The sequence below is a fragment of the Oratosquilla oratoria genome, chromosome 19, assembly GCF_046742065.1.
Source record: "Oratosquilla oratoria isolate Oo_2021 chromosome 19, ASM4674206v1, whole genome shotgun sequence".
Taxonomy (NCBI): Eukaryota; Metazoa; Arthropoda; class Malacostraca; order Stomatopoda; family Squillidae; genus Oratosquilla; species Oratosquilla oratoria.
Window position 1 is genome coordinate 16196495 of NC_134795.1, and position 17323 is coordinate 16213817.

Genomic DNA, 17323 nt, shown 5'->3' on the forward strand with positions numbered 1-17323 from the left:
TTGTGTCATCACCCTGTCGATTTTATCTTGAAGTGTTTGGTAAAATTCAAGCTTCTCTTGTAGGGGTCTTTTTCCTTGCTGAGGTGCATATACCTGAATTATAGTTAAATTCTCTCTCCTGATGTCTAGTGTTAGTATGATCATTGTATCATTTATATAGGTAACATCATCAACTTTATTTCCCAGTTCAGGTGTTAAGAGGATAGCTACTCCATGTCTGGATTTATTCTCTCTTCTGCTAAAAAACAGTGTGTAGTCTTTATGCAGTACCTGATTTCCGTGTCCTCTAAGTTTAGACTCACTCATTCCCATCACCTGTGGGTTTCTCTCCTTCATCTACATCACCATTACTTCTTCCTTACCATTTAAAGTAGTTACATTAGCAGTCCCAAATTGTAGTCCTTTTTCGTTTTTAGATCATAAGCCATTTCTGTCCTATTCCGAGGCTTGGTGTGGGTTTCTCGAGCAAATAATATTTTTACCCAACGGCTTGCTAAGCCTGTCTTGGAACGTTCCCCAATTTATCCCCTTTTCCTTTGTACACTGGAAATATACATGCACTTTTCCAGACCACTTGTACACTTCCTTCCCTTGGACACACAATAAACAATGTCACTATCCATTCCACTGTAACTGTTCCTCCCTTCATTGCATTTTACATGACAACCATTTAACCCAAGTGCTTTACCAACTTGCATCTCTTTCAGTCTATTCTACTTCTCTTTTGCTATAGCTTTACCATTCTATTCTCCCACTAGTCATTACCATGACATCTCCCACTTCTACAATCAAAACCTCCTTCTCTATATTTAGCAACTCCCTGAAATATTTTATCCATCTCCCATTAACTGCTTTCATTTCAATTATCATCTGTCCTTCTGCACCATTTACCCTCTCCTCTCTACCCAACTCACCTCCTTCACTCTTGTAGACTTGTGTTGTTCTACACTAGCTTGGAGACAGTAAGATAAAGGCATCACTTGGGGTCTTCTCTTTACTGGTAAGTCTTGACAGTAGCATAGTCAAGCTTCCTCTGGTTCTCGCCATGTAGGGCACAATGAAGTAAATGTGTTATAATTACATAAATCTATTTTCCTTATGACTATATTTATGTACAGTATAGAACTGTATGTGAGCACCCAGTATAATTCATAGGTATACACATATGCATATATACAGGAACATTATTCTATCGACATAATTAATAACTTGACTTCAGGTAACATTGTATGGCTGACTACCTGGTCGGGATGCAGGTGGCTTTGATGGCTGGAATCTGAAGTCAAGCCAAAGTAACCAAGGGTCTGGTCAGACAATGGATCTTTCATTGAATCTTGCTGACACCACCAAGATCTGATGTTGTGTAGCTAATGCATGAGCATATGCACACTAGTATAGAATGAATCAATGACACTCAATCTACAGGCTTTTCTTCCAATAGATGCTCGGCACGACTATCATTCACTGACTACAGTGAGGTCAATGTTCAAAGAAGATAAAAATATAATAATTTCACATACAAGATAAACATACATGGATTCTGAGCAATTCCATTACAAGAAAGGGATTTCTCCCCATCTTCTCCTTTTATGCATGGGGGGATGGAGAGGGGGGGGTCGCCAATTTAATGAAGCGGCCTTGCTGTGTCTTGCGACACTGCTTCTGACCCAGGGCAGTGGACAAGGTGCAGGGATGACCCGTCATCCAGGAGGTGCTAAGATAAGAGGGAGGGTGGAGGGGTGTGGAGTGTATTCAGGGATGGAATGGGTGGGAATGATTTTATGCCTTTTCCTTTTTGGCTACCTCCCTTGTAAGGGGGAAAAAGCGTTGATATATGTATGTACTACTGTTTAAAATAAAATTGACTTAATCTTAAGACCACATGGAAATAGATATTGTTTCCATTTACCTAGGCAACTTTTTACTTTCCAAATAAATCTTATAAATTTTCTTCCCCAAACACATACCTTACTTTACATCCAGTCCTTAATTGGAAAAGGAAAATGTTATATAGTATCTATTATTTACATAAAAATTGGCTTTATGTTTACATTATATGAATGCTCCTTTAAGGTTTTGTTTATTGACATTTGATGGTCCCCCATTGAGGACAGATCAAACATGGCCGAACCACAAAACATCCTTTCACTTTTGCTTTCCAAATAATACAGAGGACACCATAGAATAATCCAAAGAAAGTAATACAACATCTTATTTAAATATATTTAATCTTTGATAAATCCATCATTAAATTCAATCTGAACATTGTACTATGATACAACGAAGATAAAATCTCAAATCATATGTATGAAACTTACATTGAATTTGCATTGTCTGTTGCTATTGCTGCTTACAAAATATCTTCAATTCTTCATACAAATATCTGGCCAGACTACAAATAGTTGATAACCCCTGAAAAAAATATATATAAAACAAATCAATTAATCAAAATAACATACATACATACACCAAAGGCTTTTTCCCCATACATGGGGGGTAGCCAAAAAGAAAAATGCATAGAAACCACTACCACCCATTCCATTTCCTATATATTCCACTCCCCTCCCTCCCTCTCATCTTAAAAGTTATCATGACATCTTACAATTACAAGCAGCAGCTATCCTGAAGCGTGGATGAAAAAAAAATTCACCATGGCTTTTTAACTTTTATATGGATGGAGTGATAAGAAATAAATTATTAATCTGAATGGAAATGTTTAATTCTTTAGTTGAAAAAACTGTTTGATCAAAACTTATTTTGTCTATTGCCCCCTAACCTCAACACAGGCATATTGTATTAGTCAAAACAAAACATGCAAAGAACATCACAGTCCTGACAGGGTTCATGAAGCATAACAAAACAATAAAATAACTTACCACATATAATCTGTACAGATAATTCTCCCTATTTGTTATCTCTCAAATTAAAAGCCTATCTCCCTAATAAGGGGGAAGAAGCCTATTGGTATATAAATAGAATATATAGGAAAGGGAGTGGTTTCTATGCCTTTTTCGTTTTGGCTACCCCCCCGTGTAGAGGGAAGCCTTTGGTATATGTATGTACAGTGAGACATCTCATTAACGGACGTTAATTAGCTGTGTTTGTGGTGTTTTCGCTGTGTTTTTGGTGCTGTTGTTTAGTGCGTGCAATCACTATGCCACCCAAAAACCACTCCAAAACACCGAAAACACAGCAAAAACACCACAAACACAGCTAATTAACATCCGTTAATGAGAGGTCTCACTGTATAATTAAAAAATCTCCACAAATGACAATAGGTATCTGCACAATGTGGTCCTGCAAGAGGAACAAAGAGAGCAACCGTGGGGCTGACATTCAATCTTCTGACTAACCCCAAAAACTTTTGTCAACTTCATCTATACTTCCTCAACCTTTCAACATAAGGAAATCTGACAACTGGTAACTGTTCCCCTCCTATTACTTTCAGCACAAACATAATGCCTTTACTTTTTTTAGGAATGTCCCCTGTTGGGCTACAGGGAGAAGGATGCCTGGTCCCAATCCCCGTCCCATTTTTCTCATATTCACTCCTTCCACACTTCTTTCAATAATCTTTCTTCACTCATTCTTTCCATGTGTCCAAACCATCCTAATTCTCTTTCATCAACCCTATCTCCCAGTTCCCTTTCCACCCCTGTTCTCCTCCTCAACTCCTCATTTCTCACTCTATCCAGCCTAGTAACCCCTATCATACTTCTCAGACATTTCATCTCGAACACATTCAAACTCCTTCTCTCTTCCTCTCTCATGTTCTATGTTTCTGCCCCGTACAATGCTGTTGGCACAATTGTATGTACATAACATAAAAGCAGTACCACACTAATACAATACAGCTACAGGCTTCTTCCTTGAGAGATCTATGGGAAGGCCTAGGGATTATTGTCAGCCACTGTGGGTCTGTAGGTTTTGGGTCAACAAAATTCATGGCAACTAATTGACTGATTAAGTAAAAAAATCTCCAATACTGACAATGAAAAATTCCCTTCAGAAAACTCTAAAATCTAGAATTTTTATATACATTAGTTTTGCATATTTCTGAAAAGTGTTTTCATTATGAATATAGAATTTTTTTTTTCTTCAAATTTAAGATTCCAAATGGAGAGAACTATCTGTAGTGATGTAATTTCTTGGCCATTCTTCAGAAAACTGGCATGAAGTCATCATTTCTTGATCTTTTTTGGAGGTTGAGGCAAAGTACCCATGTACTTGCAAATAATACCCAGCATGACCTCATCAGCACCACCACCAATTGAGAGAAGACGAAGGTCACGATAATATCGGCTAACCAGGACCTGTGGTGAAATTAAAATAATCAATCAGCCATCCACAATATGTATGAGGGGAGATTCAAAATACAATTCTGGAAAAATAGATTTAGAATACATGTGACATGAGAAGAAGCAAATTATGATGATGATGATGTGGTTTAACATCACAAACTCCTCCCATCGGAAGGCTAGGACGGTGCCCCTTACGGAGGCCTTCGTAGCGTGGAATTTAATGAACCATGCCCTTGATTCAATTTTGCTGGTGACAGGATTCGAACCGCTATCCCCTCGACCTTTGCCGTAATTATGATAAAGGGGATTAAAACAGATGAATAAAAACGGATGACAGCAAACAAAATAGAAGAGGTTTACTGAGACAGCCTTCTTAACTACCGAGGGGTTACTACAGAGATAAATAAAACATTGTGACAGAACAAGGAAAAGTACAGTGAGACCTCTCATTAATGGGGATTGATTAGCTATGTTTGCGGTGTTTTCGCTGTGTTTTGGAGTGGTTTTTGGGTGGCATAGTGATTGCACGCACTAAACAGCACCAAAAAACACCAAAAACACAGCAAAAACACCGCAAACACAGCTAACTAACATCCGTTAATGAGAAGTCTCACTGCATATGGATGACATGAATGGGAAAGGGAGACAGAAGATCAAATGAAAATATAGGCACTTGGAATATACCCTGAAACTCCTTTCCCCCTTATAAAGGGGTGGCCAAGTCAAAGCGTTAACTCGCTCTTCACATTTCTCACTCTACCTAATGTCATAACTCCAACCATACATCTTAAACACTTCATCTAAAAATTAAAAGACTTTACCTTTCTTCTTCCATTAAATTTCAAATCTTTGATTTATGAAATGTTGTGCTAATGCTGAACAATTCTATCTAACATTATGGCAAAACTAAACCAAGGGCATGGTTACCCTCTCTGAGAAGAACTGTCCTAGCTTCCTGATAGGGGGGAGTTTGTGACTTTATACCATATCATCATCATCAACTTTATGGCACCTCTTTGATAGTGAACGAGTTTATCATTTTTGAACATTTCATTACTCACCTCATTTGTAAATCCCATTCCACCCCAGAATTGAAGACAACTGTCTGTAACTTCCCTGGCCAAACGTCCTGCCTTAAGCTTGCACATGGAGGCCAGCTTTGTTACATCTTGCCCATCCACATACATGTCTGCAAAGAAAGGCAATTCTAAAATAAACTGGATCTGTCTACTAATTTCCTCTTAAATTGTATCTCACTTCTAAAACTATTTCTATCTGGCTGCCATCACATCCATCATTTGCTGAATTAGTTCAATAAATATATAAAAATAAAATGAATGGATATTACTTTAAAAAAAAAGACTGCATCAGGACTGTTTTTGTACATAATGTACTAGTACACATAAGTCCTTAAGGACAGAATCACTGGTTACTGGCAATGAAATGTAAAGTTACTTACCCACAGCTCTGTAAATCAGAGCACGAAGGCACTCTATTTCAGTTTCAAGTTCCGCCAGACGGAAATGCAAATACTGATTATGCAGCAGTGGCTGGCCAAAGACCTTTCGCTCTCTTGTGTACTTAATGGTTTCCTTAATACAAACTTCTAGAGGAATCAGCGCAATGGCAGCACCAGCTAACCTCTCTTCTTGAAACTGAAAAGTACCAATACATAATTGAATAAAAATTCAACCATAACTTACACGATATCTAGTTAAACACAAAACATACCAAGGGCCAGGACCAATGATAGGTACCTGCATGTGGAGATCCTGCAAGATGGAGAGCAAAACTGCCCATTTTAAGATCCTGTATACCCCCTCACCCCCATCCGTAAGTGCAGCAATGAGGAGCTGACAATCAGTCTCTAGACAAGCCCAAGATTCCTTTTAACCCCTTCGATACGATGACGCCTACGTAGGCATCATGAGGACCAAGTGGGTACGCGAGGATGCAGATGTTGGCGTCTTGATTATATTTATTGTAGTTGTACCTGCATGACCCCCATACTCTGTAAACTGGCTTCATCATATTTTCTATGGTTATCAAAATTCACGGGTGAAAGAGAACGAGCTAAATACAGCAGTAACTTTATTTTTTATAATGCGAGTATTATGACGCAACATCGCACGTCTGGCAGCTAATGCTGCCCGCGAGATTTTGGCCCAGAGTGAAGGGGTTAATAAGTTTATATTTCTTACAACATTTCTCAGATGGAAAGCAAACAACTAGCAACTGCTCCTCTACTACTAATTTCAACCAGTGACACAGAAACAGTTCCACACCAATACAGCACACACAACAGTCCAAAGTATCTTCCCAGTGTTTTGTGCGAGGGCCCAAGAGCTGTTGCTGACCAATGAGAGGCTGTGGGTTTTACACATCTCAGCGAAACTTGAGGCAACATCTATTACCATCCTTTATATACATCAAAACACAGCACCTCTACAGCAGGGCCCAACAGCTAAAGTTGGTTTACCCCCACCCCACCCCAACTTTATTACATGGCACCTTTTATTCCTTGTCCTCACAACAGGAATTAGAGAAAACAAGGGCAAATCACTTTGGGCTGCATCAATTTATCATAATTCACAACCACTCTCCACTCACATCTATTTCTTGCCTCTTTTCCTTTCCTGTTCAATACATATTCTTCTTTTACACATGATCCTCTTCCTTCTATCCATCCTATTTACTCTTCCTCTTCCCTTCAAGTTCACTCCATCCACCTCTACATTCCACACTTTCTTTTTTTTTTTGCTAGCCTTTCTTCACTCATTTTTTCCATATACCCAAACCATCCCAGTATTCTTTGATCATCCCTATCTACTAGCTCCCTTTCCCCACTGGCCTAGTGGTGCAGTGGTACCATTCTCAACCACTAATTCAGTGATTTGAGTTTGAGTCCAACTCTAGGCTGACCAAATTTTACCACTGCTGAACTAAGAGTCAGTACTTCAACTCTGGTGGGCAAGGAGTTGGAGTTGTGTGTGTGTGTGTAAGATGACAGCATTACCCACTGACTGAGTCTTGTGAGTTCTGAGCTCTCATGTGGGAGGGCAGCAGCTGGCAATCATGAGTCCAACACATGATCCAAGACTCCACTCCCATCCACCACCCCTCCCTCCTTCATTTCTTGGCTCGTCCTGTATGACAGGTCATCCCTGCATTTAGCCCACCGCCCTGGGTCAGAAGCAATGCTGCAAGACACAGCACATCCATAGCAAGGCTGCTTCATTTAATCAGCAACCCCCCTCTCCATCTCCTCATGCATATAAAGAGAAGACAGGGAGAACTCCCTTCAGGCTACATCAAAATATCATTCACACATACTCCCTCACCCCCTATCCTCCACACACCCCCTTCCATGCATCACAGTATCATCCATACACAACCATTCTCCACTCAACCCTATCTTCTGCCTTCTCCCTTCCTTCCTCAACAGACATTCCCCTCTTTCCTAATGCCCCTTTCATCACATCCATCCATTTCATCCTTGGTCAACCACCTCATGTTCACTACATCCATCTCTGTCTCCCATACCTCTTTTACCAATCTTTCTTCAATCATTCTTCCCATGTGTCAAAACCATCCAAATACTCTTTCATCAACCCTATCTCCCAACTCCCTTTCCACCCCCACTCTCATCCTCACCTCCTCATTTCTCACTCCATCCAGCCTAGTAACCCATACCATATTTCTCAAGCATTTCATCTCAAACATATTTAAACTCTTCTCTTCCTCTCTTATGTTCCATGTTTCTGCCCCATACAGTGCTGTCAGCACAATCACCCCTTTGCACAATCTCCTCTTAGCATCCATTCCCAAATGTCTATTCCTTATTACATTTCTTAGTTCCCCAAGGCATTTACCTACTTCTCTCAATCTACATTCTACCTCCACTCCCTTTCCTGCCACATTAGCACCCAAGTATCTAAAGCTATCCACTTCCTCCAGTCTCTCTCCCTTAATACTCACTCCCAATTTACTGCCATCCTCTCCCCTTGTACATCTTATCACCTCACTTTTAACCACATTTATCTTCAACATCCTTCTTTTGCATGGTTTCTTAAACTCCATCACTTTATTAATTCCTCCTGTGATCCTACTACACGCGCAGTGTCGTCAGCAAACAACAACTGGCCTATCTCCCATTTTTTCTCCATTTCCTTTAACCATCTCCAATCCCTGGCCTATTACCCTTGCATTTACTTCTTGCATCACCCCATACATATATAAACTGAACAGCCATGGCAACATGAAACATCCCTGGTGAAGTCCCACCTTTACCTCAAACCACTCACTCTCTTCCCTCCATATTTTCAAGCATTTCACAAAATTTACAAGTGACATTTCATGCTCATGTCATATTATAATTATATCAATAGGTTTGAGAGTACAACAAAATATTGTGTAAACAGGATCCTGATTTAAATACAATGACTACTGATGATTCTTACTTTCCACATTCTTAACATGAAGCAAGGTATGACTTCAGTCAAATTTACACTTTTTTCTGGTGAAAAGTGTTTAACTTCTCTTCTTATTTTCTACTTGACACATAGATATTACACGAAAAACACTACCCTGAAACTTTTAAAATAACTTTGGAAAGCAACTTGATTATTGCAAAAATCTCTCACAGCCATGCATTTGCAAAATCTAGTTCTGTTTGACAGTAACAATTGAGTTGATTCTGATGGAATGTTGCACAATGTAGGCCTACATTCAAACTTGATAGCTACCAGTGACTTCTAATTGTCCTGAAGCTAGGCACAACCTGTCATGTGCTCCTAAACCTAGAACCCTTTCTCCTAAAATACATACATATACCAAGGCTTTTTCCCCCTTACAAGGGGGGTAGCCAAAAAGAAAAAGGCATAAAATCATTCCCACCCATTCCATCCCTGAATACACTCCACACCCCTCCACCCTCCCTCTTATCTTAGAACCTCCTGAATGACGGGTCATCCCTGCACCTTGTCCACTGCCCTGGGTCAGAAGCAGTGTCGCAAGACACAGCACATCCACAGCAAGGCCGCTTCATTAAATCGGCGACCCCCCCATTGCATAAAATGAGAGGACGGGGAGAAATCCCTTCGGGCTGCGTCAAATTTTGCTCACACATACTACCTCACCCCCCATTCCACCTCATGCTATCACAACATCATCCATATACAACCATTCTCCATTCACCCCTGTCTTTTGTCCTCTCCCGTCCTTCCTCAACAGACATTCCCCTCTTCCCCAAAGCCCCCTTCACCCCATCCATCCACTTCATCCTAGGACGCCCCCTCATGTTCACTCCCTCCACATCTGCCTTCCACACCTCTTTTACTAGTCTTTCTTCACTAAAAATATTTTTGCACTATCACACACAACCTTATCTGCATATATAAGTTACCATAACATGCTGAAATAGGAGTATGAGAGTTTTTTTATATGAGTATGTGCCTCTGAAAGATGGCCTCTTGTATACATATAACTGAATTACAACTTTACCTGTAACATCTGGTATGTAAAGCCCATGCCTTCTTCTCCAATGATATTCTTGGCAGGCACTCTCACATCTTCAAAGAAAATCTGTCCTGTGTCGGAGCTATGCATTCCTATTTTGCTTATCCGTTTTGTCAGGTGAATTCCTGTGGAAAAAAAATCAAGCCAAATGTATATATGTTAGCCATACAAAATTACTTTAGTAATGTACAGCCTTTGGAGCAATGAAAAAAAAAAAAAAAAATCACATACAATCCCTTCAATCCTTCACAATTAAACCATGCAAAAATTGTGCCTCATCACTTCCCACATTAATACTGCCAGTTTATCCTCAATGCTTCCCAGTGGATGAACAAACAAAACAAATATATCCAATAATGACAAAGCTAGGTGATTGTATTCACAATATATTCTCCCCAACTTATTCAGGCTATCATAATATAAATATATCTATTTATATGTAAAGAACTTTTTCCCCCTTATAAGAGAGGTAGTCAAATCATAGACACATACCTACTCCTACCCATTCCATCCACCTTTCCTCCCTCTCATCTTAGTTCCTCTTGGATGATGGGTCATCCCTGTATCCTGCCCACTACCCTGGGTCAGATGCAATGTAGCAAGACATAGTTACATTGCTTGTGCCAGTGGATGGGATATTGGAATGACCCATCATCCACAAGGAGCTAAGATGAGAGGGAGGAGAGGGTGGTGGAGGGGAGAGGAGTGGATCTATAGCATTAAATGCTCAAATATCCAATAATGACAAAGCCACTCAATTATGTCCACTATATTTTCTTCCTTAAATTATACAGGATATATTAATATAAGGCTAATACGGCATTAAATGCTTTTCAAACTCAAGCAGCAAACTCACCAGGAGTGTTCATTGGAAGACAGATGAGAGACTTGTTTCGGTGAGGTGGCCCTTGAGAGGTATTTGCCAAGAGGCACATCCAGTCTGCCTGCCATGCATTTGTAATCCACAACTTTTGCCCATTTATGATCAAATCATCCCCATCTCGCTTTGCATTTGTAATGATATTGGCAACATCAGAACCTGCACTGGGCTCGCTCACACCAAGGCATGACACAAGGTCACCACTGATACTTGGGGCAAGGAATTCTTTCTTCAGGTATTCACTGCCAAATCTGTAATGAATCATCTGTGTAAGTATCATTGTCATCATAGATGAGGGGCTAAAATTCAACATCAAGTAATTTACTATCTATCTATATACCAAAAGGCTTCTTCCCCTTATAAAGTAGGTAGCCAGCTACGGCATGCATCTGCCCCCCCCCCCCCATCCCACACAGCACATCTACAGCAGACCCTGACAGCCTAAGCTGGTATGCTTTCACCATTTTTATTTACATAGAGAAGACCCTCCCTCATTGTCCTATCATGCACACAGAAGACAAGGAGAAATCCCTTTAGGCCATGTCAATTTACTGTCCATTCACAACCATTCTTTACTCAACTGACATTTACTTTCTACCTTGGCCTCTTTCACACTATCCATTCATCTTATTTTTGGTTTTCCCCTAGGTTCATAAACAAAAATACATAAATGATTAATGGCTCCAGTCCAAAGGGGCAACTCAAAACAGTACTGTAAGCATTGGCTGCATGTTACATTGCAGTACAGTAAACTTTTGAATATGTTCTATCAATGTATGCATACATACATATACCAAGGCTTTTTCCCCTTTACAAGGGAGGTAGCCAAAAAGGGAAAGGCATAAAATCATTCCCACCCATTCCATCCCTGAATACACTCCACACCCCTCCACCCTCCCTCTTATCTTAGCACCTCCTGGATGACGGGTCATCCCTGCACCTTGTGCACTGCCCTGGGTCAGAAGCAGTGTCGCAAGACACAGCACATCCACAGCAAGGCCGCTTCATTAAATTGGCAACCCCCCTCTCCGTCCCCCCATGCATAAAAGGAGAAGACGGGGAGAAATCCCTTCGGGCTGCGTCAAATTTTGCTCACACATACTACCTCACCCCCCATCCCCCTGCCCATTCCACCTCATGCATCACAACATCATCCATATACAACCATTCTCCATTCACCCCTGTCTTCTGTCCTCTCACATCCTTCCTCAACAGACATTCCCCTCTTCCCCAAAGCCCCCTTCACCCCATCCATCCACCTCATCCTAGGACATCCCCTCATGTTCACTCCCCCCACATCTGCCTTCCATACCTCTTTTACTAGCCTTTCTTCACTCATTCTTTCCATGTGTCCAAACCATCCTAATACTCTTTCATCAACCCTATCAATGTATGCAGGATTTAAAAACCAATACAATCTGTCCCTCTTATCTACTTCTATCTTATCTTACTCGCCACAGTTACAAGGACGGATGCATTTCATTGCAAAAGAAAGATTTAAGGATGGTAATAGATCATCTACCTATATATCAAAGGATTTTTCCCCCTTAAAAAGGAGGTATCCAAGTCAAAAGGCACATCCCCTCTCCCACCCATTCCACCAGTCCCACTCATCTTAGCTCCTTCTGGGTGATGAGTCAACCCTACCTCCTACCCACTGCCCTAGGTCAGAAGCAATGCAGCAAGACACAGTACATCCACAGTAAGGCTGCCTCAATTAATTGGTGACCTCCCTCTCTCCATCCCCTCATGCAGAAAATAGAGACAGGGATAAATCCCTTTGGGCTGCATCAAAATATCATTCACACATAATCACTCCTTATCCACCCTCCTCCTCTGCACCTCCCTTCTTTGCATCAGAGTATCATCTATACATGGTATCACAGTATATTATATATACATATATATATATATATATATATATATATATATATATATATATATATATATATATATATATATATATATATATATATATATATATATATATATATACACATACATATATATACGCATACATACATATATATACACATACATATATATATATACATACATATGTACATATAAACACATACATACGTACATATATATACAAATACATGCATATATATATATATATATATATATATATACACATACATACATACATATATATATATATACACATACATACATATATATATATAGATATATATATATATATATATATATATATATATATATATATATATATATATATATACAGTAAGTCCTCGTTATACGGTACATATGCATTCCTGAAAACCTTACAGCAAATTGAAATTACCATGTACCAAACCCATTATAACATGTAATAATAGGATATGCCAGACGTACCTTCTCCCTGCTTTTTCCTCTTCAAAACACAAGCGGATACTGTATCTGTGAATTTCTATTATCGTAAATAGAATCGAGGGTAGTAATTACCAAATACCATAACTGTGAATTTACCAGATAAAGAATTACCGTATAAGGAGGACTCATTGTGTGTGTGTGTATATATATATATATATATATACACACATATACCATATAACATATTCTTGTTATATATAGCCTACTTTCCTGAAGAGGGCTATAGCTATTACTGAAATATAGAAGTTACACTTTCTTCTCAAGTTTCCTTTTTTTCCGACTGTGGGTTCTTCGTGATTAATATACATATACATATACATAGAGAGAAGGAATAATTAAATCCAAATGTGACTGAATTCTTTTTTTAAAAGGAGACTAGTCTCCCATCATAAAAGAATGTTGCATGACACAATGGTAATAGTGCCAGTTCCTTGGGAAAAGGAAACCTGAAAACAATCTCCTTCCAGCAATGGTAGTTTTTGGGAGAGCATGCAACAAAATAATTTAAGCAGGTGCAGGATCTGGCATGAACATATGAATATGATTGCTGTTATGGTGAACGAAATATAAAGAAACCTGATGCAATGGAGCTTATACCTGGCCAGTGCTGGAGTGGACATGTCTGTTTGTACAGCAATAGCCATTGGAATGCCACCACAGTGGATGTGCCCTATGGCTTCTGCAGTAGCTACGCTGTATCGATAATCGAGACCTAATCCACCATATTCTGCAAAGAAGGCATTCACCACTAAATACAATGTTTTATCATCAAAATAGTTTTATTAATATGCATAATAATTTTTTTCTAAAGTTTCAATGACTGGAAACCTGCAATGCTACAGTGGCTGGCAATCGTTCTTTGTGAAGTAAATCTAAACTGTTGTCGTATATGTTGTATTAGTGTGGGACTGTTTGTCACTGGCTGAATGTAGTAGGATGTAAGCAGTCACTGGATGCCAGTTCTTCTATGTAAAAAGGTGGGGGAAATTTAGTTAGTTGATCAAGAAATCTTGTGCTTGGTTTAGAATGATGTACTGTACAAAAAAAAATTCCAAGTACATTTTCAATAACTTTGAAATACAAAAAGGTTTCTATCCAAAAGAAAAAGGATTTCAAGACAATACCAAATAAGTTTAGTTAGGAATTTACCTATAGGTTTTGTAACTCCAAGAAAGCCAGCATCACCAAGGAGTTTGAAGACAACATGGGCTGGAAACTGTCCTTCTTCTTCCCACTGGTCTACATTAGGGTTGATGTGTGTGTTAATAAGCTGTAGAAATGAGTATTTTAGGATCCTGGAATTAGTTTTCTTTACTCTTTGCTCACAATAAATTTCAACAATCTTTCCCATCAAGCATCCCACAATAGACAAACAAATTATATTTTTCATCAAACTCTCCTAGAAATGAACTCTATGGAGAATTCACTTCCAAGGCAAGTAAGAAGTGCACTGGTATGTCTACACATTCAGGTCACCATCTCACATTAAGACCATACCAACACAGAATCAGACTGTAAACAGATTTCAATTAACCCATATGCAACCACCACACAGAAATCACAGAGCACATTATAATACACTGTACTACACTTACATCTATCACACAACAATATAAAATATCTTCATTGAGTGACTTTCAGAATGAACCAGTGGCCATGGCAAGATTTCTGGGGGCTGTGGATCTTCAGCAAGAGAATAATAAATAATGTTTCTTCAAGTATTGTTATGTGCATCTCTTAGAGGATCGTTTGCCAAATGCTTCTCACTCAAAGAAGTCACCCTGAGCCTCCAGACAGGACCTGAACTTGCATCATGCGGCCTTCACAGTGTCCTTCAAGAGATGCCTGAACACCAGTTTGATCCTGGCAATCAGCTTGTCCTTGGTGTTGCAGGCGGCATGATTGGTATCTTTTTCAACTGTGTCCCACACATAATAGTCCATGGGGTTGTCGTCAGGTGAGTTGGGGGGCCAGATGTTGGGACTGGTAAAGTTGTAGGAGTTCTCAGACCCTTCTGGGTTTTCCTGGAGGTGTGACATGGAGCTGAGTGCTGCTGCCACATGTATGGTCTTCCTGCAGCCACCCTCTCCATACAGTGTTTGACAACAGTGGACAGCAACTCAATATAATCATCTGAAGTGAGTCCGAGTCCCTCTTCAAAGATGTAGGGGGGCATGATGTGGCCTTTGCTGGAAACACACCCAAAGACCATCACAGTTTGAGAGAGTTTGGTCTTATTGAAGTGGGGGACTTCGTGCAGACTGTAGGTTAGCCACCTGTTGTTCTGTGCATTGTGCAACTGGTCCTGGCAGAAGTTCTTTTCATCTGAGAAGAACCAGAGCATCCCTGGCCTTATTGAGGAGTGTCTCGGCTTTCTTAAGGTGGTTCTCTTGGGCCCTGGCGGCAAGTAGTTGGCCCTTGCACCTCTTGTATGAGGAGTAGCGAAGATCCTCATTCAGTGATTTCTTCATAGTCACCACCATTCCATTTCCTATATATTCCACTCCCCTCCACCCTCCTCCCTCCCTCTTATCTTGGCACCTCCTGGATGACGGGTCATCCCTGCATCCCATTGCCCTGGGTCAGAAGCAGTGTCGCAAGACACAGCAAGGCCACTTCATAAAATCGGCGACTCCCCCCTCTCCATCCCCCCATGTGGAAAAGGAGAAGACGGGGAGAAATCCCTTCAGGCTGCGTCAAATTTTTTCTCATACATACTTCCTCACCCCCCATCCCCCACCCACTCCCCCTCATGCATCACAGCCTCATCCATACACAACTGTTCTCCATTCACCCCTTCCTTCCTCCACAGACATTCCTCTCTTTTGTAATGCCCCTTTCACCCCATCCATCTATCTCATCCTAGGACACCCCCTCATATTTACTACTTTCACCTCTGCCTTCCACACTTCTTTTACTAATCTTTCTTCACTCATTCTTTCCATGTGTCCAAACCATCTGTATTTTAATTGATAAAATTGATATTATATTTTCTAATGGTATATCATATAGGTGTGCACTTCCAAAAATATACCTTCCTTTCTCACAATATTTTTAAGTACTAGGCCTTATACTTAATTCTTTAGGGCATACAATCAAGGCGCTGGCCCCAGCCATTACCAGATGTCTGCACGCCACTATAGTCTATATTTACATGATTCAATATTATATTTCTCTCAATCAAGATTCTTTGAAATTTTTTACTTGTAACTTGGGAACAACTTAAACTCCTGCTCAAAGTCAAAAAGTTTGATTGAGAGGAACATGATTGAGTCTCAGATACGTGTGTGTAATGGGCACAATCTAACAATTCTTAATCTATGTCCTTCACACACTAAAGGCAAAGAAAAAATATGAATAACTATCCTGAGAGTGAGTAAAAGAACTATACTGGGTATATATGGTTAAGATCCAGCACAAAGGACAGGCAGTAGGATCATGAACTACAGTGCAGAAGATAAATTTTGCAAAACTAGATCAGACTTTAATAGGTTAGATAATCATAATAGGTTAGGTTGGGTTTCAACATTGGACACTGGTTCAACAGTTGTATAAATAATTAAATTACCAAATCAGTAGCCACCCATGTATATTCATTAATGTTGTCATTTACCACCCGAAATTACACCTACTTTACCTTTTTCAGTGAATTTTGAAGTTCAATGTGATCTTCAGAGTAAAAATCTCTTTTAGGTTCTGCTTGGCCTTGTTTAGTCACAGTTGAAGATATTTGTCGCACGAAATCGGTTTTCATGAATTTGTGATTTAAACCTCTTAGGACCTTACACAGCCCCATCATATTATGCAACGTACCCACCATGGTAGCTTTTATGTTACCACCACAACATTTACCACACTTTCAACTTTGATAAGCCTGCTTATTTCTAGTCCGTCAACATACATCGGGTGCCCGAAAATCTCTATTTGTTTTTGTTGAACACGTATAGTTACTAGTTCATTTTATAGATGTCGCTAGTAGGGCATATAACTTTATCGTCTGGTATTTGAAATAGGAATTTATATTATGACATTGTTTTGATGAAAAATATAGTAGTGTAGTTCTCGGGAATCGCCTGAATAATTGTCACCCCAGAATAGCCCACCTAAAGAATTGTCACCCCAGAATAGCCACCTGAAGAATTATCACCCTAAGTCTGGGGTGACAATAATCAATTCCTCAGGTGATCCGTTTTCAGATTATAGTACATACATACATATACCAAGGCTTTTTCCCCCTTCCAAGGGAGGT

At 39.8% G+C, this 17323-nt stretch overlaps 1 protein-coding gene across 1 annotated transcript; it reads right to left on the reverse strand.

The window, feature by feature from the left end:
• Positions 1–2211: 2211 nt before the first annotated feature.
• LOC143035741 (putative acyl-CoA dehydrogenase 6) lies at positions 2212–17013 on the reverse strand. The gene is made up of 9 exons (XM_076202655.1): positions 16712–17013; positions 14224–14344; positions 13672–13801; positions 10675–10949; positions 9804–9943; positions 5761–5956; positions 5363–5490; positions 2877–4313; positions 2212–2412 (listed from the first exon to the last, which is right to left on the reverse strand). Exons 1-8 carry the CDS (start codon positions 16892–16894, stop codon positions 4182–4184), a joined length of 1305 nt encoding a protein of 434 aa, XP_076058770.1. The 5' UTR covers positions 16895–17013; the 3' UTR covers positions 2212–2412; positions 2877–4181.
• Between the last annotated feature and the right edge of the window lie 310 nt (positions 17014–17323).